The 22,677-nt window shown below is 47.1% G+C and overlaps 2 protein-coding genes across 2 annotated transcripts; one reads left to right on the forward strand and one right to left on the reverse strand.

The window, feature by feature from the left end:
- Positions 1-8,120: 8,120 nt before the first annotated feature.
- FAM229A (family with sequence similarity 229 member A) lies at positions 8,121-10,495 on the reverse strand. Its single transcript, XM_038758673.1, has 2 exons — positions 10,319-10,495; positions 8,121-8,331 (listed from the first exon to the last, which is right to left on the reverse strand). The coding sequence occupies exons 1-2, from the start codon at positions 10,444-10,446 to the stop codon at positions 8,229-8,231; spliced, it is 231 nt and encodes a 76-aa protein (XP_038614601.1). The 5' UTR covers positions 10,447-10,495; the 3' UTR covers positions 8,121-8,228.
- Positions 10,496-15,910: 5,415 nt separating this feature from the next.
- On the forward strand, positions 15,911-21,939 carry TSSK3 (testis specific serine kinase 3). Its single transcript, XM_038758061.1, has 2 exons — positions 15,911-16,220; positions 21,226-21,939. The coding sequence occupies exons 1-2, from the start codon at positions 16,076-16,078 to the stop codon at positions 21,885-21,887; spliced, it is 807 nt and encodes a 268-aa protein (XP_038613989.1). The 5' UTR covers positions 15,911-16,075; the 3' UTR covers positions 21,888-21,939.
- The last annotated feature ends 738 nt before the right edge of the window (positions 21,940-22,677 follow it).

Raw genomic sequence — 22,677 nt, forward strand, 5'->3', positions numbered from 1 at the left:
GCTTGGGAAGTCCACGTTGGCAACATCTAGAGACGGTCCCTACCCAACAGCGGGCTCACAGTCTAGAAGGGGGAGACAGAGAACAAAACATATTAACAAAAGAACATAAATAGAATATGTACAAATAAAATAAATAAATAGAGCAATAAATATGTACCAACATATATACAGGTGCTGTGGGGAGGGGAAGGAGGTAAGGCGGGGGGCGCGGGATGGGGAGAGGAAGGAGGGGGCTCAGTCTGGGAAGGCCTCCCAACACCAGCCCGTCCCACCAGGGCCCTTCTGCGTCACCCTCCCTCTGCTCTTCCCCCTTCTCCCTGTCCCACAGCACTTTATTATTATTATTATTACATATCTGTCATCTTATTCATTCATTCAATCATATTTATTGAGCGCTTACCGTGTGCAGAGCACTGGACTAAGCGCTTGGGAAGTACAAGTTGGCAACATATAGAGACAGTCCCCAATGGGCTCACAATCTAGAAGGAGGAGACGGACAACAAAACAAAACATGTGGACAGGTGTTTATAGTGATGTCTGTTTATTTGTATTGCTGTCTGTCTCCCCGTTTCTAGACTTTGAGCTCGTTGTGGGCCGGGATTGTCACTCTTTATTACTCAAGCGCTTAGTACAGTGCTCTGCACACAGTAAGCGCTCAATAAATACGATTGATTGATTGATTGCTATATCGTGCTATCCAAAGCGCAGAGCCGGAAGCGGGAGAAGGGCCGGGGAGAGGTGAGGAATGGCAATTACGGAAGGATCTTAAGGCCTTTTTCCAGGCTCTCCCTCTTCCTCACTTAATAATAATTGACAATTGTGGAATCTATTAAGCGCTTACTATGTGCCAGGCAGCATTCGAAGCGCCGGGGTGGATATGAGCAATTCGGATATGTATGTATTTATGCATGTATGCATGCATGTATGCATAGATGTATAATTTTATTTATTTATATTGATTCCTGTATAATTGTTTTGATGTGTATGTATACATATATTTTTTAATTTATATTGATGCCTGTTTACTTGTTTTAAGTCTGCCTCCCCCCTCCTAGACTGTAAGCCCTGTGTGGGCAGGGATTGTCTCTATTCCTGAATTGTACTTTCCAAGCGCTTAGTACAGTGCCCTGCACACAGTAAGCGCTCAATAAATACGATTGAATGAATGAATGAATGCACACAGTAAGCGTTAAATAAATACAATTGAATGAAGGAATGAAAGGAGGAAGGGCCCCCCGAACCCAGGACCCATCCTTCCTTCCTTCATTCAGTCGTATTTATTGAGCGCATACTGTGTGCAGAGCACTGTACTAAGCGTTTGGGAAGTACAAGTCGGCAACATATAGAGACAGTCCCTACCCAACAAGGGGTTCACAGTCTAGAAGGGGGAGACAGACAACAAAAAGCCCCCCCGTGGGACAACCTGATCACCTTGTAACCTCCCAGCGCTTAGAACAGTGCTTTGCACATAGTAAGAGCTTAATAAATGCCATTATTATTATTATCATTATTAAAACAAAACATGTGGACAGGTGTTTATAGTGATGCCTGTTTATTTGTATTGCTGTCCGCCTCCTCCCCTCTAGACGGTGAGCTCGTTATGGGCCTGGACTGCCACTCTTTATTGCTATATTGTGCTTATATTGTGATTGCTATATTGTGCTATCCAAAGCGCTTAGTACAGTGCTCTGCACACAGTAAGCGTTAAATACATACAACTGAATAAAGGAATGAATGAAAGGAGGAAGGGCCCCCGAACTCAGGACCCATCCTTCCTTCATTCAGTCATATTTATTGAGCACATACTGTGTGCAGAGCACTGTACTAAGCGTTTGGGAAGTACAAATCGGCCAGACATAGAGACAGTCCCTACCCAACAAGGGGCTCACAGTCTAGAAGGGGGAGACAGACAACAAAACAAGTGGACAGGTGTCAGTACCATCAGAATAAATAGAATTATAGCTATAAACACATCATTAATAAAATAAATAGAGTAATAAATATGTACAGATATACAGAAGGGGGTGGGGGACAGGCAGAGCTTGAGGCTGGCAAGTGATTAATAATAATAATAATAATAATAATAATAAAAGTCACTTCACTTCTCTGGGCCTCAGTTCCCTCATCTGTAAAATGGGGATGAAGACTGTGAGCCCCTCTTGGGACAACCTGATTACCTTGTACCTACCCCAGTGCTTAGAACAGTGCTTTGCACATAGTAAGCGCTTAACAAATACCAACATTATTATTACAGAAGGGGGTGGGGGGACTGGCAGAGCTTGAGGCTGGCAAGTGATTAATCCCGGGCTTGGGTGCTAATCCAGCCGCACAGGTGGTGGGGAAGGGTCTGGCGCCCAAGGTGGGGAGGACTGGATGGGTGGGGGTGGGCAAAGAAATCAGGGAGGAATAAATGTAAACTTGGGGAAATCCATTTTGCTTTTACCATGATCCTCCGCCTCCAATCAATCAATCAATCATATTTATTGAGCGCTTACTGTGTGCAGACCACTGTACTAAGCGCTTGGGAAGTACAAGTTGGCAACATATAGAGACGGTCCCTACCCAACAGTGGGCTCATCCTCCCCTCTCCCCCACTCCCAGGTTTCCCACTTCTTTGCTCTGGGAATTTTCTAGACTGTACAGTCGTTGTAGGCAGGGAATGTGTGCTTATTGTTAGACTGTATTCTCCCAAGCAGGTAGCACAGTGCTTTGCACAGAGTAAGTGGTCAATAAAATTCATTCATTCATTCAATCGTATTTATTGAGCGCTTACTTTGTGCAGAGCACTGGACTAAGTAAAGTCATTGTAAGCAGGGAATGTGTGCTTATTGTTAGACTGTATTCTCCCAAGCAGGTAGTACAGTGCTTTGCACAGAGTAAGTGGTCAGTAAAATTCATTCATTCATTCAATCGTATTTATTGAGCGCTTACTGTGTGCAGAGCACTGGACTAAGTAAAGTCATTGTAAGCAGGGAATGTGTGCTTATTGTTAGACTGTATTCTCCCAAGCAGGTAGCACAGTGCTTTGCACAGAGTAAGTGGTCAATAAAATTCATTCATTCATTCAATCGTATTTATTGAGCGCTTACTGTGTGCAGAGCACTGGACTAAGCGCTTGGGAAGTCCGAGTTGGCAACATATAGAGACGGTCCCCACCCAACAGCGGGCTCACAGTCTAGAAGGGGGAGACAGAGAACAAAACAAAACCTATTAACAAAATAAAATAAATAGAATAAATATGTACAAATAAAATAGAGTAATAAATATGTACAAACATATATACAGGTATACTTTCATTCATTCATTCAATCAATCGTATTTATTGAGCACTTTCTGTGTGCAGAGCACTGTACTAAGCGCTTGGGAAGTCCAAGTTGGCAACATAGAGAGACGGTCCCCACCCGACAGCGGGCTCACAGTCTAGAAGGGGGAGACAGACAACAAAACAAAACCTATTAACCAAATAAAATAAATAGAATAAATATGTACAAGTAAAATAGAGTAATAAATATGTACAAACATATATACACATAAATATATACAGGTATACCTTCATTCATTCACTCAGTCGTATTTATTGAGCGCTTACTGTGTGCCGAGCACTGTACTAAGCGCTTGGGAAGTCCAAGTTGACAACATAGAGAGACGGTCCCCACCCAGCAGCGGGCTCACAGTCTAGAAGGGGGAGACAGACAATAAAACAAAACATATTAACAAAATAAAATACATATATACAGGTATAAAATGTGGCCGAGGGGAAAGAGCCCAGTCCTGGGAAGCAGAGGAGCTGGGTTCTAATCCCAGCTCTGCCACTTGCTTGCTGTGTGCCTGCTTCCCTTCTCTGTGCCTCAGTTTCCTCATCCATAAAATGGGGTTTAATACCCATTCTCTCTTCTTAGACTATAAGGCTCATGTGGAACAGGGACCACCCCCCGCCCAGCATTACCTCCTTCCCCTCCCCACAGCACCTGTATATATGCATATATGTTTGTACATATTTATTACTCTATTTTACTTGTACATATTTATTCTATTTATTTTATTTTGTTAATATGTTTTGTTGTCGGTCTCCCCCTTCTAGACTGTGAGCCCGCTGTTGGGTAGGGACCGTCTCTATATGTTGCCAACTTGGACTTCCCAAGTGCTTAGTACAGTGCTCTGCACACAGTAAGCGCTCAATAAATACGATCGAGTGAATGAATAACCTGATTATCTTCTTATCTACTACAGCACCAGACACATAGTAAGTGCTTTAACCAATACAAGAGGAGCAGCCTGGCTCAGTAGAAAGGGCACGGGCTTGGGAGCCAGAGGTCACGGGTTCAAATGCCGGCTCCGCCAACTGTCAGCTGTGTGACTTTGGGCAAGTCACTCAACTTCTCCGCGCCTCAGTGACCTCATCTGTAAAATGGAGATTAAAACTGTGAGCGCCCCGTGAGACAACCTAATTATCATGTAACCTCCCCAGCACTTAGAACAGTGCTTGGCACATAGTAAGCGCTTAATAAATGCCATCATTATTATTATTAAATACCATTATTTCTCCCTTCCTCACTTTCCTCTCCCTGACCTCTCCCCCTTTGCATCAAAAACCATGACTCGCTTCCTCTTTCCTCAGTCCGGGGTGTCTCACCTTCTGCCCTCCCCAACCAGTTTCTCTTTTCATTTTCTAGCCCGCAACTCTCCATTTCTGGTGCTAAATCTTTTATATTTGCATTTCTTAATGCGCGGCATCCGTGCCTGCTTCCTGAAAGGGGCAAGAAAAGGTGAGGGGCTCTGTGTAAGCTATTCGCCCCGTCACCAATTCCTCTGATGGCAAGAGAAGAGGAAGGGCAAAGGAGGAAGTGAGACGGAAGAAATGTCAAGTGCTGAGCAGAGAAAGTGAATTATTGTACTCTCCTAAGCACTTAGTATAGGGCCCTCCACTAGACCGTAAACTCACTGTGGGCAGGGAATGTATCTGTTGTTATGTATATAATAATAATGGCATTTATTAAGCACTTACTATGTGCAAAGCACTGTTCTAAGTGCTGGGGGGATACAAGGTCATGAGGTTGTCCCACGTGGGGCTCACAGTCTCCATCCCCATTTTACAGATGAGGGAACTGAGGCCCAGAGAAGTGAAGTGACTTGCCCAAAGTCACACAGCTGACAAGTGGCGGAGCCGGGCTTTGAACCCATGACCTCTGACTCCAAAGCCCGGGCTCTTTTCCACTGAGCCACGCTGCTTCTCCTATATATATATATGTTGCCAATTTGTGCTTCCCAAGCGCTTAGTACAGTGCTCTGCACATAGTAAGCGCTCAATAAATACGATTGATGATGATGATAATCTCCCAAGCGCTTACTAAAGTGCTCTGTACACAGTAAGTACTCAATAATATTGACTAATATATATATATATAATAATGGCATTTATTAGGCGCTTAGTATGTGCAAAGCACTGTTCTAAGCGCTGGGGGAATACAAGGTCATGAGGTTGTCCCACGTGGGGCTCACAGTCTTCATCCCCATTTTCCAGATGAGGGAACTGAGGCGCAGAGAAGTGAAGTGACTTGCCCAAAGTCACACAGCTGACAAGTGGCGGAGCCGGGCTTTGAACCCATGACCTCTGACTCCAAAGCCCGGGCTCTTTTCCACTGAGCCACGCTGCTTCTCCTATATATATATATATATATATGTTGCCAATTTGTACTTCCCAAGCGCTTAGTACAGTGCTCTGCACATAGTAAGCGCTCAATAAATACGATTGATGATGATGATAATCTCCCAAGCGCTTACTAAAGTGCTCTGTACACAGTAAGTACTCAATAATATTGACTAATATAGTAAGTGCTCAGAGGAGCACAGGCCTAGGAGTCCACTGTTGAGTAGGGACCGTCTCTATATGCTGCCAACTTGTACTTCCCAAGCGCTTAGTACAGTGCTCTGCACACAGTAAGAGCTCAATAAATGCCCATCCGCCAAGCTAGCTCTCTTCCTCCCTTCAAGGCCCTGCTGCGAGCTCACCTCCTCCAGGAGGCCTTCCCACACTGAGCCCCTTCCTTCCTCTCCCCCTCGTCCCCCTCTCCATCCCCCCCCCGTCTTACCTCCTTCCCTTCCCCACAGCACCTGTATAGATGTATATATGTTTGTACATATTTATTACTCTATTTATTTATTTTACTTGTACATATCTATTCTATTTATTTTATTTTGTTAGTATGTTTGGTTTTGTTCTCTGTCTCCCCCTTTTAGACTGTGAGCCCACTGTTGGGTAGGGACTGTCTCTATATGTTGCCAATTTGTACTTCCCAAGCGCTTAGTACAGTGCTCTGCACATAGTAAGCGCTCAATAAATACGATTGATGATGAATAAATACGACTGAATGAATGAATGAATGAATGAATGAATGAATGAGTCAGAAGGTCATGAGTTCTAACACCAAGCTAGCTCTCTTCCTCCCTTCAAGGCCCTGCTGAGAGCTCACCTCCTCCAGGAGGCCTTCCCACACTGAGCCCCTTCCTTCCTCTCCCCCTCGTCCCCCTCTCCATCCCCCCCATCTTACCTCCTTTCCCCACAGCACCTGTATATATGGATATATGTTTGTACAGATTTATTACTCTATTTATTTATTTATTTTACTTGTACCTATCTATTCTATTTTATTTTGTTAGTATGTTTGCTTTTGTTCTCTGTCTCCCCCTTCTAGACTGAGCCCACTGTTGGGTAGGGACTGTCTCTATATGTTGCCACCTTGTCCTTCCCAAGCGCTTAGTACAGTGCTCTGAACACAGTAAGCGCTCAATAAATACGATTGATTGATTGATAATACTGGCTCTGCCATGTGTCTGCTGTGTGACCATGGGCAAGTCGCTTCACTTCTCTGTGCCGGTGACCTCATCTGTAGAACGGGGATTGAGACGGGGAGCACCACCTGGGGCAGGGACCGCATCTCTGTGCCTCAGTTCCCTCATCTGTAAAATGGGGATGAAGACTGTGAGCCCCCGTGGGACAACCTGATCACCTTGTAACCTCCCCAGAGCTTAGAACAGTGCTTTGCACCCAGCAAGCACTTAATAAATGCTATTACTATTATTATTATCATCCGACCCGATCTGCTTGTATGCACCCCAGCCCTTAGTAAGGAAGTTCATTATTCAATCGTATTTATTGAGCGCTTACTGTGTGCAGAGCACTGTACTAAGCGCTTCTCCAATCAATCAATCAATCAATCAATCAATCGTATTTATTGAGCGCTTACTGTGTGCAGAGCACTGTACTAAGCGCTTCTCCAATCAATCAATCATATTTATTGAGCACTTACTGTGTGCAGAGCACTGTACTAAGCACTTCAATCAATTAATCAATCAATTGTATTTATTGAGCGCTTACTGTGTGCAGAGCACTGTACCAAGTGCTTCTCTAATCAATCAATGAATCAATCGTATTTATTGAGCGCTTACTGTGTGCAGAGCACTGTACTAAGCGCTTCTCTAATCAATCAATCAATCGTATTTATTGAGTGCTTACCATGTGCAGGGCACTGTACTAAGCGCTTCTCTAATCAATGAGTCAATCAATCGTATTTATTGAGCGCTTACTGTGTGCAGAGCACTGTACTAAGCGCTTCTCCAATCAATCAATCAGTCAATCAATCGTATTTATTGAGCGCTTACCGTGTGCAGAGCACTGTACTAAGCGCTTCTCCAATCAATCAATCATATTTATTGAGCGCTTACCGTGGGTTCTGTTCTCTGTCTCCCCCTTTTAGACTGTGAGCCCACTGTTGGGTAGGGACTGTCTCTATGTGTTGCCAATTTGTACTTCCCAAGCGCTTAGTACAGTGCTCTGTACATAGTAAGCGCTCAATAAATACGATTGATTGATTGATTGCAGAGCACTGTACTAAGCGCTTGGGAAGTCCAAGTTGGCAACATTATGGAGACGGTCCCTACCCAACAGTCTAGAAGTTGGCACATAGCCAGCGTCTACCAACAAATGCCATTATTATGATTTTTATTGTCAGTCAACACCACCGACCGACTGATAGAGCGGGGAGGAGGGCCGGGGGGCAGCGCCCCGGGCCCGGCGTGAAAAGAAAACCACCCAAACGGTACTTCTATTAAAATGTGCATCATTCTTTTATTTTAAAATGTGCAGCATTGTCTGGTGCTCGGCAGGCTGCGGGGCCTCGGCGCCGACCCGTCCTTCCTCCCGACTCGGCGGTGCTTCTGTGCGGGGACACTCAGGTGGCACGGGCCCGGGGGCTCCCGCCCATTGCCAGGTACACGTCGATGGGCACGTGCAGCAGCGTCAGGCAGTGGCAGCCCGGGCAGCGTCGCAGCGGCCTGCGGGCGGGGAGGGGGGCAACGTGGGGCGGGGCAGGGGGGCAACGTGGGGCAGGGCAGGGGGGCAAGAAGACCCCAGGGAGGACGGCGGGGGACGAGGACCGGGGACCGGCCCTTCCGGCGCGGGTGGGCGAAGGTGGCACCGAAGGTGGCACGGTGGACCAAGGCCGAGTCCGTCCTCTCCTATCCCGGGCCGGGCTTGGACTGGAAGTTCGTCACGGGCAGGGAATGGGGCCGTCGCTTAGTACAGTGCTCTGCGCACGGTAAGCGCTCGATAGATACGACTGAATGGATATTGTTGGATTGGGCCCTCCCAAGCGCTCAATAAATACGATTGAATGGATATTGTTGGATTGGGCCCTCCCAAGCGCTCGGTTCGGTGCTCTGCACACAGTAAGTGCTCAGTAAATACGATTGAATGGATATTGTTGGATTGGGCCCTCCCAAGCGCTCGGTCCAGTGCTCTGCACACAGTAAGCACTCGGTAAATACGATTGAATGGATATTGTTGGATTGGGCCCTCCCAAGCGCTCAATAAATACAATTGAATGGATATTGTTGGATTGGGCCCTCCCAAGCACTCGGTTCGGTGCTCTGCACACAGTAAGCGCTCGGTAAATACGATTGAATGGATATTGTTGGATTGGGCCCTCCCGAGCGCTCGGTCCGGTGCTCTGCACACGGTAAGCGCTCGGTAAATACGATTGAATGGATATTGTTGGATTGGGCCCTCCCAAGCACTCGGTTCAGTGCTCTGCACGCAGTAAGCGCTCGGTAAATACGATTGAATGGATATTGTCGGATTGGGCCCTCCCAAGCCCTCGGTCCGGTGCTCTGCACACAGTAAGCGCTCGGTAAATACGATTGAATGGATATTGTTGGATTGGGCCCTCCCAAGCGCTCGGTCCGGTGCTCTGCACACAGTAGGCGCTCGGTAAATACGATTGAATGGATATTGTCGGATTGGGCCCTCCCAAGCGCTCGGTCCGGTGCTCTGCACACAGTAAGCGCTCGGTAAATACGATTGAATGGATATTGTCGGATTGGGCCCTCCCAAGCGCTCGGTCCGGTGCTCTGCACACAGTAAGCGCTCGGTAAATACGACTGAATGGATATTGTTGGATTGGGCCCTCCCAAGCGCTCGGTCCGGTGCTCTGCACGCAGTAAGCGCTCAGTAAATATGATTGAATGGATATTGTTGGATTGGGCCCTCCCAAGCACTCGGTCCAGTGCTCTGCACACAGTAAGCGCTCGGTAAATACGATTGAATGGATATTGTCAGATTGGGCCCTCCCAAGCGCTCAGTCCGGTGCTCTGCACACAGTAAGCGCTCGGTAAATACGATTGAATGGATATTGTTGGATTGGGCCCTCCCAAGCGCTCGGTCCGGTGCTCTGCACACAGTAAGCGCTCGGTAAATACGATTGAATGGATATTGTTGGATTGGGCCCTCCCAAGCGCTCAGTCTGGTGCTCTGCACACAGTAAGCGCTCGGTAAATACGATTGAATGGATATTGTTGGATTGGGCCCTCCCAAGCGCTCGGTCCAGTGCTCTGCACACAGTAAGCGCTCAATAAATACGACAATGAATATTGTCAGATTGGGCCCTCCCAAGCGCTCGGTCCAGTGCTCTGCACACAGTAAGCGCTCAGTAAATACGATTGAATGGATATCGTTGGATTGGGCCCTCCCAAGCGCTCAATAAAGTGCTTCTGCACACAGTAAGCGCTCAATAAATACGACTGAATGAAGGAATCTCACAGTCTTTTAGACTGTGAACCCACCGTTGGGTAGGGATTGTCTCTATATGTTGCCACCTTGTACTTCCCAAGCGCTTAGTACAGTGCTCTGCACACAGTAAGCGCTCAATGAATACGATTGATTGATTGAATATTCATTCCATCGCTGATGGCGGGGGGGCAGATGGGCAGCCTGGGGGTGTCCTGGAGGCTGGGGGCTGATGGGAGGGCCCGGCTGGCCTCTGACCTGAGCGGGGCGTTCTCCGTGACCACGGGATCTGGGGTGTCCTGGGTCTCGGGGGTCGTGGCCAGGCTGGGGGAGTCTCCGGCTTCAATGGGGAATCGACGACCTTGAGGGGGCTCCTGGGCGCTCATGACCGGACCCCGGGCAGCTCTGGGGGGAAAGGGGCAGAGGGGCAGGGAATCAGACCATGGGGACGCCTCCTGGGGCTCCCGGTCCATCAGATCCCTCCCGGTCGGCCTGCCCCCTGCCCCCTGACCCTTGACCCCGAAGGCCCGGGCGCCCACCTGCTGGAGGTCCACGCTGGTTCCAGGCGGGAGCAAGCAACTGGCCGAGCGTCGGCTTGGGGGGTGACTGGGGGGCGGCGGCGGGGGCACTGTGAGCCGGCGTTCCGCCGCGATGACCTCACAGAGGCCTCGGGACCCCCCAGCCTCCATTCTTTCCCACGGGAAGACCCCCGAGCCCTCTCCCCACCCCCTGAAGCATCCTCCTTTCTCACCTCCGAACCTCCTGCCTCTACCCACTGGAGTCCGTAGTTCCCTCCGCTGCCCGGGTTACCTTGGTACAGAAAGGCTCTGGGCATGTCACTCAGGCCCTGCTGAGAGCTCACCTCCTCCAGGAGGCCTTCCCAGACTGAGCCCCTTCCTTCCTCTCCCCCTCGTCCCCCTCTCCATCCCCCCATCTTACCTCCTTCCCTTCCCCACAGCACCTGTATATATGTATATATGGTTGTACATATTTTTTTACTCTATTTATTTATTTATTGTTTTAATTTATTTGTACATATCTATTCTATTTATTTTATTTGGTTAGTATGTTTGGTTTTGTTCTCTGTCTCCCCCTTTTAGACTGTGAGCCCACTGTTGGGTAGGGATTGTCTCTATATGTTGCCAATTTGTACTTCCCAAGCGCTTAGTACAGTGCTCTGCACATAGTAAGCGCTCAATAAATATGATTGATGATGATGATGATGACACAGGTCATCAAACAAAACCCCCTCGCTTGGGTTGGCTTCCAAGCAGTGCGTCACCTTGCCTCCTCCCACCTCAGCGCCCTTCTCTCCTTCTCCATCCCAGGCGGCACACTCGGCTCCTCTGGTGCCGCTAACCTGCTCACTGGGCCTCCGCCTCGCCTGTCCCGCCGCCCACCTCGCCTGTCCCGCCGGCCGTCCTGCCCTGCCCCACAATGCCGTCCCTCCTCAAATCTGCCAAACAACCACACTTCCCCCCCTTCAAAGCCCTTCTGAAGGCTCACCTCCTCCGAGAGGCCTTCCCAGATTGAGCCCCCTTTTCCTCAGCTTCCCCCTTCTGCCGCATCACCTTGACTCACTCCCTTGGCTCCTTCCCCATCTCCCCACCTCAAGCACTCATACATACATACATACACACACATACATATGCATATACATACATACGTATGTATTCATATATAAATACATACATATATATGAATATATATAAATACATACATATATATGCATATATAAACACATACACGTATATATGCATATATATAAATACATACACACATTTATATGCATATATAAAAACACACACATATATGCATATACATATAAATACATACATACACATACACACACATAAATACACACACATATATGCATATATGTAAATACATGCATGCACACATATGCATGTAACATACATACACATATATGCGTATACATGCATAAATATGCATGTATGTAAATACATATATGTGCATATATAAATACATATATATGCATGTGTATAAATGCATATATATGCACATATAAATGCGTACGTGCATATATATGCACATATACATACATATATATGCATATATAAATACATGCATATATATGCAGATATAAATGCATGCATACATGTATGTGCATATATATAAGTGCTCACAGTCACATGTATGTGTGTATATATATATACATTTTATTTTGTTAATATGTTTTGTTTTGTTGTCTGCCCCCCCTCCTTCTAGACTGTGAGCCCGCTGTTGAATAGGGACCGTCTCTAGATGTTGCCAACTTGTACTTCCCAAGCGCTTAGTCCAGTGCTCTGCACACAGTAAGCGTTCAGTAAATACGACTGAAGGAAGGAAGGAATGAATATATATGTGTTATATATTATACTATATTATATATACTATATTATATATTATAGAATTATATATAAAATTCTATTTATTTATATTGCTGTCTGTTTACTTGTTTTGCTGTCTGTCTCTCCCCTTCTCGACTGTGGGCAGGGATTGTCCCTATTGCTGAATTGTACTTTCCAAGCGCTTAGTCCAGTGCTCTGCACACAGTAAGCGCTCAATAAATATGATTGAAAGAATGAATGAACCCGGCATTTGGGTTCCCTCCCCCGCCCCGGGGCCAAGCTTCAAAGCCCTGTGAAGGCTCACCTCCTCCAAGAGGCCTTCCCAGATTAATCCCCCTTTTCCTCCGCTCCCCTTCCCTTCCACATCCCCCGACTCACTCCCTTTGCTTTCTTCCCCTCTCTCACCGCCCCACAGCCCTTATGTATATATTCATTCACTCAATCGTATTTATTGAGCGCTTACTGTGTGCAGAGCACTGGACTAAGCGCTTGGGAAGTACACGCTGGCAACATATAGAGACGGTCCCTACCCATGTACAGTTCTATTTATTTAGAACAGTGCTTTGCACATAGTAAGCGCTTAACAAATGCTATTATTATTATTATTATTTTTATTATTATTATTATTATTATTATATAGAGCAGCGTAGCTCGGTCCCTACCCATGTATAGTTCTATGTATATTTATATTTATTATTATATAACAATATTAATTATATTAATTAATTTATAATATAATATATAATCATATATAATACATTATATAATATATAATTATGATATATTTAATTTAATATAATATTATTATTTTGTATTTAATATTATAATATGATTATAATATATAATTTATTCTATTGATGATATTAATATATTTATATTTATTATTATTATATAGAGCAGCGTGGCTCAGTGGAAAGAGCCCGGGCTTTGGAGTCAGAGGTCATGGGTTCAAATCCCTGCTCCGCCACTTGTCAGCTGTGTGACTTTGGGCAAGTCACTTCAATCAATCAATCAATCAATCAATCAATCGTATTTATTGAGCGCTTACTGTGTGCAGAGCACTGTACTAAGAGCTTGGGAAGTACAAATTGGCAACATATAGGGACTTCTCTGGGCCTCAGTGACCTCATCTGGAAAATGGGGATGAAGACTGTGAGCCCCACGTGAGACAACCTGATCACCTTGTATTCTCCCCAGCGCTTAGAACAGTGCTTTGCACATAGTAAGTGCTTAATAAATGCCATTATTATTATTACTATTATTATGGGTTCAAATCCCGGCTCTGCCAATTGTCAGCTGTGTGACTTTGGGCAAGTCACTTCACTTCTCTGGGCCTCAATGACCTCATCTGGAAAATGGGGATGAAGACTGTGAGCCCCATGTGGGACAAACTGATCACCTTGTATCCTCCCCAGCACTTTGAACAGTGCTTTGCACATAGTAAGCGCTTAACACATACCAAAATTATTATTATTATTATTATTATTATATTGAGCAGCATGCCCTAATGGCAAGAACTTGGGCTTGGGAGTCAGAGGATATGGGTTCTAATCCCGCCTCCGCCCCTTGTCTGACGTGTGACCTTGGGCAAGTCACTTCACTTCTCTGGGCCTCAGTTACCTCATCCGTCAAATGGGGACTGAGACTCTGAGCCTCCCGTGGGCCAACCTGATCACCTTGTATCTACCCCAGCGCTTAGAACAGTGCTTGGCACATAATAAGCGCTTAACAAATACTATAGTTATAATTATTTTTATGCCTGTTTACTTGTATTGATGTCTCTCCTCCCGCTCTAGACTGTGAGCCCGTTGTGGGCGGGGATTGTCTCTCTTTATTGCTGTATTGTACTTTTTCAAGCGCTTAGTACAGTGCTCTGCACACAGTAAACACGATGGAATGAATGCATGAATGAATAATAATGATGGAATTTCTTAAGCGCTTATTATGTGCTTTGCACATAGTAAGCGCTTAACAAATGCCATTATTATTATTGTTATTATTATTATTATTATTATTATTATTACGTGCCATGAATGAACGCCGCACCCCGGCCCTCCCCGACGACCCCTGGGGTAGGGGGCAGCATGGCCAGCTCAATCATTTATTCAGTTGTATTTATTGAGCGCTTACTGTGTGCAGAGCACTGTACTAAACGCTTGGAAATACAATTCGGCAACATATGGAGACGGTCCCTGCCCAACAACCGGCTTCACAGTCTAGAAGAAGATGGTAATGGGGGGGCAGGGAAGAGGGGCCTGCTGGCTACTGTTCAGACGCTCCAAATCCATGCCAGAGCTAACTAGATAGACATCCAATTCTGCCCCTGGGACTTTAAGCTCGTTGTGGGCAGGGAGGGGGGATAATAATGATAATAATAATGGTATTTGTGAAGCGCTTCCTTTGTGCCAGGAACTGTACTGGGCGCTGGAACGTGTCTATTGTTGTATTGTCCTCCCCCAAGTGCTTAGGCCAGTCCTTTGTGCCCAGTAAGTGTTCAATAAATACCATTCATTCATTCAGTCGTATTTATTGGGCGCTTACTGTGTGCAGAGCACTGGACTAAGCGCTTGGAAAGTACATTCAGCAATACCATTCATTCATTCATTCAGTCGTATTTATTGGGCTCTTACTGGGTGCAGAGCACTGGACTAAGCGCTTGGAAAGTACAATTCAGCAACACCATTCATTCAATAATATTTATTGAGCGCTTACTGGGTGCAGAGCACTAGACTAAGCGCTTGGAAAGTACAATTCAGCAATACCATCAATTCAATTGTATTTATTGGGTGCTTATCCATTCAGTCAGTCATACAGGGGAAGCAGCGTGGCTCAGTTGAAAGAGCCCGGGCTTTGGAGTCAGAGGTCACGGGTTCAAATCCCGGCTCCACCACTTGTCAGCTGGGTGACTTTGGGCAAGTCACTTCACTTCCCTGGGCCTCAGTTCCCTCGTCCGTAAAACGGGGATAAAGACTGTGAGCCGCACGTGGGACAACCCGATCACCTTGTAAATGCCCCCAGCGCTTAGAACAGTGCTTTGCACATAGTAAGCGCTTAACAAATGCCCTCGTTACTATGATTATTATTATTATTGAGCGCTTATGGTGTGCAGAGCACTGCACTAAGCGCTTGGGAAGTCCAAGTTGGCAACATAGAGGGACGGTCCCTACCCAATAATGGGCTCACAGCGTGCAGAGCACTGGACTAAGCGCTTGGGAAGGACAATTCGGCAACAGAGGGGGACGGTGGCTACCCAACAATGGGCTCACAGCGTGCAGAGCACTGGACTAAGCGCTTGGGAAGGACAATTCGGCAACAGAGAGGGACGGTCCCTACCCAACAATGGGGAACCATTGACCAACTGAGGCCGGCTAACGGGGGGAGGGGGATGGCCAGTGTTGGGGGGCAGCTCCCCCCACACCCCCAGTTGCATCACAATCGGAGCGCCGGGTTAAAAATCCTCCCTGGGGGCTCCGGGCCACACCGGGGGTCGGGTGGAGGCAGAGCCTGGTCTGAGTTCGAGGGGCTGCTGCCGATGAAGGCCTCCCCGGGGCAGGTGCCAACGCGGGCCTAGGGCGGCCGGGCGCCTGGCGCGGGCAAGATGAGCTGAGGCGCGGAGTGGACAAGGCCGAGCCAGGGACGGCGGGAAGGAAACGAGGCGGGCGGCATGGAGGAGTTTCTCCTCTCCAACGGCTATCTCTTGGGTTCCACGCTGGGGGAAGGAACCTACTCCAAAGTCAAAGAGGCGTTCTCCAAGAAACACCAACGAAAAGTGGCGGTCAAAATTATAGACAAGCTGGCGGGACCAGAAGGTGAGATCCCCAACCGCTCGCTGGTGGCTGGAGGGGAGGGGGGGGGAAGCCGCTGTGTTTATCATCAATCGTCATCCATCATCAATCGTATTTATACTGTGTGCAGAGCACCGTACTAAGCGCTTGGGAAGCCCAAGTTGGCAACATCTAGAGACGGTCCCTACCCAACAGCGGGCTCACAGTCTAAAAGGGGGAGACAGAGAACAAAACCAAACATACTAACAAAATAAAATAAAGAGAATAGATAGGTACAAGTAAAATAAATAAATCATCATCATCAATCATATTTATTGAGCGCTTACTGTGTGCAGAGCACTGTACTAAGCGCTTGGGGAGTCCAAGTTGGCAACATCTAGAGACGGTCCCTACCCAACAGTGGGCTCACAGTCTAAAAGGGGGAGACAGAGAACAAAACCAAACATACTAACAAAATAAAATAAAGAGAATAGATATGTACAAGTAAAATAAATAAATAAATCATCATCATCAATCGTATTTATTGAGAGCTTACTGTGTGCAGAGCACTGTACTAAGCGCTTGGGAAGTCCAAGTTGGCAACATCTAGAGACAGTCCCTACCCAACAGCGGGCTCACAGTCTAGGAGGGGGAGACAGACAACAAAACCAAACATACTAACAAAATAAAATAAAGAGAATAGATAGGTACAAGTAAAATAAATAAATAAATCATCATCATCAATCGTATTTATTGAGCGCTTACTGTGTGCAGAGCACCGTACTAAGCGCTTGGGAAGTCCAAGTTGGCAACATCTAGAGACGGTCCCTACCCAACAGCGGGCTCACAGTCTAAAAGGGGGAGACAGAGAACAAAACCAAACATACAAAATAAAATAAATAGAATAGATATGTACAAGTAAAATAAATAAATAAATCATCATCAATCGTATTTATTGAGCGCTTACTGTGTGCAGAGCACCGTACTAAGCGCTTGGGAAGTCCAAGTTGGCAACAGATAGAGACAGTCCCTACCCAAAAGTGGGCTCACAGTCTAAAAGGGGGAGACAGAGAACAAAACCAAACATACTAACAAAAAATAAATAGAATAGATATGTACAAAAGAAATAAATAAATAGAGTAACAAATATGTACAAACATCCAGCGCTGACTACGTGTGGAGCACTGCTGGAAGCAGCGTGGCTCAGTGGAAAGAGCCCGGGCTTGGGAGTCAGAGGTCATGAGTTCAAATCCCGGCTCCTCCACTTGTCAGCTGTGTGACTTTGGAATTTCTCTGAGCCTCAGTTCCCTCATCTGTAAAATGGGGATTAAGGCTGTGAGCCCCCCGTGGGACAACCTGATCATCTTGGATCCTCCCCAGCGCTTAGAACAGGGCTTTGCACATAGTAAGCGCTTAATCAATCAATCAATCAATCGTATTTATTGAGCGCTTACTGTGTGCGGAGCACTGTACTAAGTGCTTGGGGAGTCCAAGTTGGCAACATATAGAGACGGTCCCTACCCAACAGTGGGCTCACAGTCTAAAAGGGGGAGACAGAGAACAAAACCAAACATACCAACAAAATAAAATAAAGAGAATAGATAGGTACAAGTAAAATAAATAAATAAATCATCATCATCAATCGTATTTATTGAGCGCTTATTGTGTGCAGAGCACTGTACTAAGCGCTTGGGAAGTCCAAGTTGGCAACATATAGAGACAGTCCCGACCCAACAGTGGGCTCACGGTCTAAAAGGGGGAGACAGAGAACAAAACCAAACATACTAACAAAACAAAATAAATAGAATAGATATGTACAAGTAAAATAAATAGAGTAATAAATATGTACAAACATATATACAGGTGCTGTGGGGAAGGGAAGGAGGTAAGATGGGGGGGAGAGGAAGGAAGGGGCTCAGCCTGGGAAGGCCTCCTGGAGGAGGTGAGCTCTCAGTAGGGCCTGCTCCCTGTGGGCAGGTAACGGCTCTTCCAATTCTATTATATCGTTCTGCACACTGTAAGCACTCAATATACACGACTGATTGATTGATTGATTGATTGATTGATACAAGCTCTGGTCTCTCCACTATTGCCTCCTGGCTGATCCTCCTAGCCTCCAGCCTCTTCCTCCCTTCAGTTGAGATTCCGCGGTACGGCTCCGATCTTCCCGGAGCACCGCTCGGTTCCTTTCTCCCCTCTCCTCCGAACCCTCCCTCGGCTCCCTGTGTCTCTTCACATTAAACCAAAGCTCCTCATAATCAGCTTTGAGGCTGTCCACCATTTGGGCCCAGCTGATCTACCTGTTCTTCCCCTATTAACATCCCCCCTCATTCCAAGCCAACCCTCTAACGGCACTTCATTCTCCAACTCCCCAGCCTCCCTCTCCTTGCTCACACTGTCCCCCCATCTTAGAACTCCCTTCCTCCCCCCAGCTCTTCCCACATTCCAATCCCTCCTCAAACAAGCTTTCCCAATTAATATCTCAGCCCCCTTAATCACCTATTTACCCCCTGGTCAGCGCTGGTGATCTACATCTGCTTTATTTTTGACTTCTCTAAGTTGTAAATATTTTTGTCTCCCCCCTTAGTGTATAAACTTCATTCAATCGTATTTATTGAGCGCTTACTGTGTGCAAAGCACTGTACTAAGCGCTTGGGAGAGTTCCATATAACAACAGATACATTGCTTTGCACATAGTAAGCGCTTAACAAATACCGTCATTATTATTGCCTGCCCCCAACGAGTTCCGTGTGGGTGGGAAACGTGTCACTTTGTTATTCTCTACTTTCATGTGTGCAGCACAGTACTAAGCGCTTGGGAGAGTTCCGCGTAACAATAGACACATTGCTTTGCACATAGTAAGCGCTTAATACCATCATTATTATTGCCTGCCCCCAACGAGTTCCATGTGGGTAGGAAACGTGTCACTTTGTTCTTCTCTACTTTCATGTGTGTAGCACAGTGCACTACACCAAGTGGATGCTCAGTAAATGCTACTACTATTTCTGCTGCTACCCTTATTAGGTAATAATAATACTACTAATAATGGTATTTGTTAAGCGCTTAAAGGGCCAAGCACTGTTCTAAGCACTGGGATACATACAAGGTAATCTACTTCTGCTGCTACTCTTATTAGGTAATAATAATACTACTAATAATGGTATTTGTTAAGCGCTTAAAGGGCCAAGCACTGTTCTAAGCGCTGGGATAGATACAAGGTAATCTACTTCTGCTGCTACTCTTATTAGGTAATAATAATACTACTAATAATGGTATTTGTTAAGTGCTTAAAGGGCCAAGCACTGTTCTAAGCACTGGGATAGATACAAGGTAATCTACTTCTGCTGCTACTCTTATTAGGTAATAATAATACTACTAATAATGGTATTTGTTAAGCGCTTAAAGGGCCAAGCACTGTTCTAAGCGCTGGGATAGATACAAGGTAATCTACTTCTGCTGCTACTCTTATTAGGGAATAATAATACTACTAATAACGGTATTTGTTAAGCGCTTAAAGGGCCAAGCACTGTTCTAGCGCTGGGGATAGATACAAGGTAATCTACTTCTGCTGCTACTCTTATTAGGTAATAATAATACTACTAATAATGGTATTTGTTAAGCGCTTAAAGGGCCAAGCACTGTTCTAAGCGCTGGGATAGATACAAGGTAATCTACTTCTGCTGCTACTCTTATTAGGGAATAATAATACTACTAATAATGGTATTTGTTAAGCGCTTAAAGGGCCAAGCACTGTTCTAAGCGCTGGGATAGATCCAAGGTAATCAGGTTGTCCCACGCGGGGCTCACAGTCTTCATCCCCATTTTCCAGATGAGGCCCAGAGGAGTTAAGTGGCTTACCCAAGGTCACACAGCAGACGAGTGACAGTCGGGATTAGAACCCACGTCCTCTGCCTCGTGAGCCCGTGCTCTTTCCACTGAGCCACCCTGCTTGTGGAAAGGGAGTCAGTAGACCGAAGTTCACATTTCAGCTCTGCCACTTAACCGCTAAGTGACTTTAGGAAAGTCACTTCTCTGGGCTTCAGTTTCTTCATCTGCAAAGTGGGAATAAAATACCTGTTCTCCCTCTTACTTAAACCGAGAGCCCCACGTAGGACAGGGACCGTGTCCAACCTGATTATCTTGCATCTACCCAAATGCTTAGCACCGTGCTCAGCTCGGAGTAAATCATCAATCGTATTTATTGAGCACTTACTGTGTGCAGAGCACTGTACTAAGCGCTTGGGAAGTACAAGTTGGCAACATATAGAGGCAGTCCCTACCCAACAGTGGGCTCACAGTCTAAAAGGCTTAACAATAATACAATTACTACAACTATCACCACCGGAGAGGAGGGAAAGGCAGCAGGAGCGCTTAGTCCAGTGCTCTACACACAGTGAGTACTCAGTAAATACGACTGATTAGAAGGGAGAGAGTAAAGCCTGGTTTCTCGGTGAACGAATGAGTTCCCCTCAGCACAAATGGGTGCTATCTAGCATTGGCTCTGTTCTTGATTTTATTTTAGGGTATTTAAACACTTAGTATGTGCCAAGCACTCTTCTACATTCATGCATTCAATAATAATGATGGTATTTATTAAGCGCTTACTATGTGCAAAGCACTGTTCTAAGCGCTGGGGATGTTACAAGGTGATCAGGTTGTCCCACGGGGGGCTCACAGTCTTAATCCCACAGATGAGGGAACTGAGGCACAGGGAAGTGAAGTGCCTTGCCCAAAGTCACACGGCCGACAACTGGCGGAGCTGGGAATTTGAACCCACGACCTCTGACCTCTCTCCACTGAGCCAGGCTGCTTCTCCTTGATCGATTGCTTGAATTAATCGCTTGCAAAGTGGTCCCTGTCCCACACCGGGCTCCCAGGCTAGGTAGGAAGGAGTAGGACCGAATCCCCACTTAACAGATGAAGAAACGAAGGCGCCGGGGAAGTGAAGGCGGCTGGCCTGAGCAGAGACGGGATTAGAACCCGGGTCCTCCGGGTACCAGGCCCGGGCCGTTTCCGCTCCGCTCCGCTGAGCCCTCCCGTGTCTCCGCAGAGTTTATGCAGAGATTCCTGCCCCGGGAGCTCCAGATAGTGCGCAGCCTGGAGCACGAGAACATCATCCGGCTGTACGAGATGCTGGAGTCCTCGGACGGGAAGATCTACCTGGTGATGGAGCTGGCCGAGGGCGGGGACGTCTTCGAGCGGGTGGCGCGCGGCGGACCCCTGCCGGAGCCCGAGGCCCGGGCCCTCTTCCACCAGCTGGTAGCGGCCATCCGCTACTGCCACGGCTGCGGGGTGGCCCACCGCGACCTCAAGTGCGAGAACGCCCTGCTGCAGGGGCTCAACCTGAAGCTGACCGACTTTGGTTTCTCGAAGGTTCTTCCAAAATCTCGCCAGGAGCTGAGCCAGACCTTCTGCGGCAGCACGGCCTACGCCGCCCCGGAGGTGCTGCGGGGGGTACCCCACGACAGCACCAAGGGAGACATCTGGAGCCTGGGCGTGATGCTCTACGTCATGCTCTGCGCCAGCCTGCCCTTCGACGACGCCGACATCCCCAAGATGCTCGGCCAGCAGCAGAAGGGGGTCTCCTTCCCCGCCCACCTGGGCATCTCGGCCGAGTGCCAGGACCTGCTCGAGAGACTCCTGGAGCCGGACATGAGCCTGCGGCCCTCCATCGAAGAAGTTAGTTGGCATCCCTGGCTGGCAACCACTTGATGAAAGCAACGGCAAGAACTCCCCAATAAAGCTGGGGAGGAAAAAAATCAAACCCGCTTCTCTCCCTAGTCCTATTTTACGCTTTACGCCAGTTCGGCCTCCCCATCCGCCCACCCACCTTAATTTTTTAATCTTTAGAACGCCCCTCGTCTCCGTTTTTCGGGCCTTCCCCGCGGCCTAGCGATTTCCGTACGGCAGCTGCATTATCGAGAACAAATCACTCCCGTGCCGTCGCGCTCGGTGCCAGGGTTGGGTCGGAGGCGGGGGCCGGAAAGTCCTTGGGAGACTCGGAGCCTTTTTTTTTTGAGGCGATTTCCTTTTGAAATAAAAACAGAAGTGTAGGGAATGCAGAGAAGGCCTTGGATATCTTGTCTCAGTGCGGGGCCTGCCCTTTGCATTACTCATCTCGGGTGTTGGGGTTGAAGCAACGGAGAACGGCAAGCCTTCGGTGTGTGCGCGCGTTGGGGGGCAACTGGGAACCAGTCTGCTCCCCCAATGTGGACCGGGGCCTCTGCCACCCCTTGCCCAAACAGGAAAGAACCCACACCGCTCGCTGCTTCTTTCCCAATCTCTTTAATAGCTGTTAATCGCAAGACTGTAAAAGGTTCAGCAGAAAGGTTTTTTTCCCCCCCCCGTTTTAATTACAAAACTAACAGCTGTTAGAATCTCTCTCTTTTTTTTTCTTTTTCCCAGCTACAAAATGCTCTGGGGAGATGCCTTATAATTTAAAATATATAATAATATTGCACAAACAACCAAAAGGTTAATTGACCCAAGGAACAGAAACGGA

This window comes from Tachyglossus aculeatus, chromosome 16 (assembly GCF_015852505.1).
Source record: "Tachyglossus aculeatus isolate mTacAcu1 chromosome 16, mTacAcu1.pri, whole genome shotgun sequence".
Taxonomy (NCBI): domain Eukaryota; kingdom Metazoa; phylum Chordata; class Mammalia; order Monotremata; family Tachyglossidae; genus Tachyglossus; species Tachyglossus aculeatus.

What these genes read in the sequence shown, in the direction of transcription:
- FAM229A (XM_038758673.1), bottom strand. Translation starts at nt 10,446, where the DNA reads ATGAGCGCCCAGGAGCCCCCTCAAGGTCGTCGATTCCCCATTGAAGCC. An exon ending in ACGGAGAACGCCCCGCTCAG is followed by an intron (nt 8,332 to 10,318) that starts GTCAGAGGCCAG and finishes CCCCGCCCGCAG; the next exon opens with GCCGCTGCGACGCTGCCCGG.
- TSSK3 (XM_038758061.1), top strand. Translation starts at nt 16,076, where the DNA reads ATGGAGGAGTTTCTCCTCTCCAACGGCTATCTCTTGGGTTCCACGCTG. An exon ending in CAAGCTGGCGGGACCAGAAG is followed by an intron (nt 16,221 to 21,225) that starts GTGAGATCCCCA and finishes GTGTCTCCGCAG; the next exon opens with AGTTTATGCAGAGATTCCTG.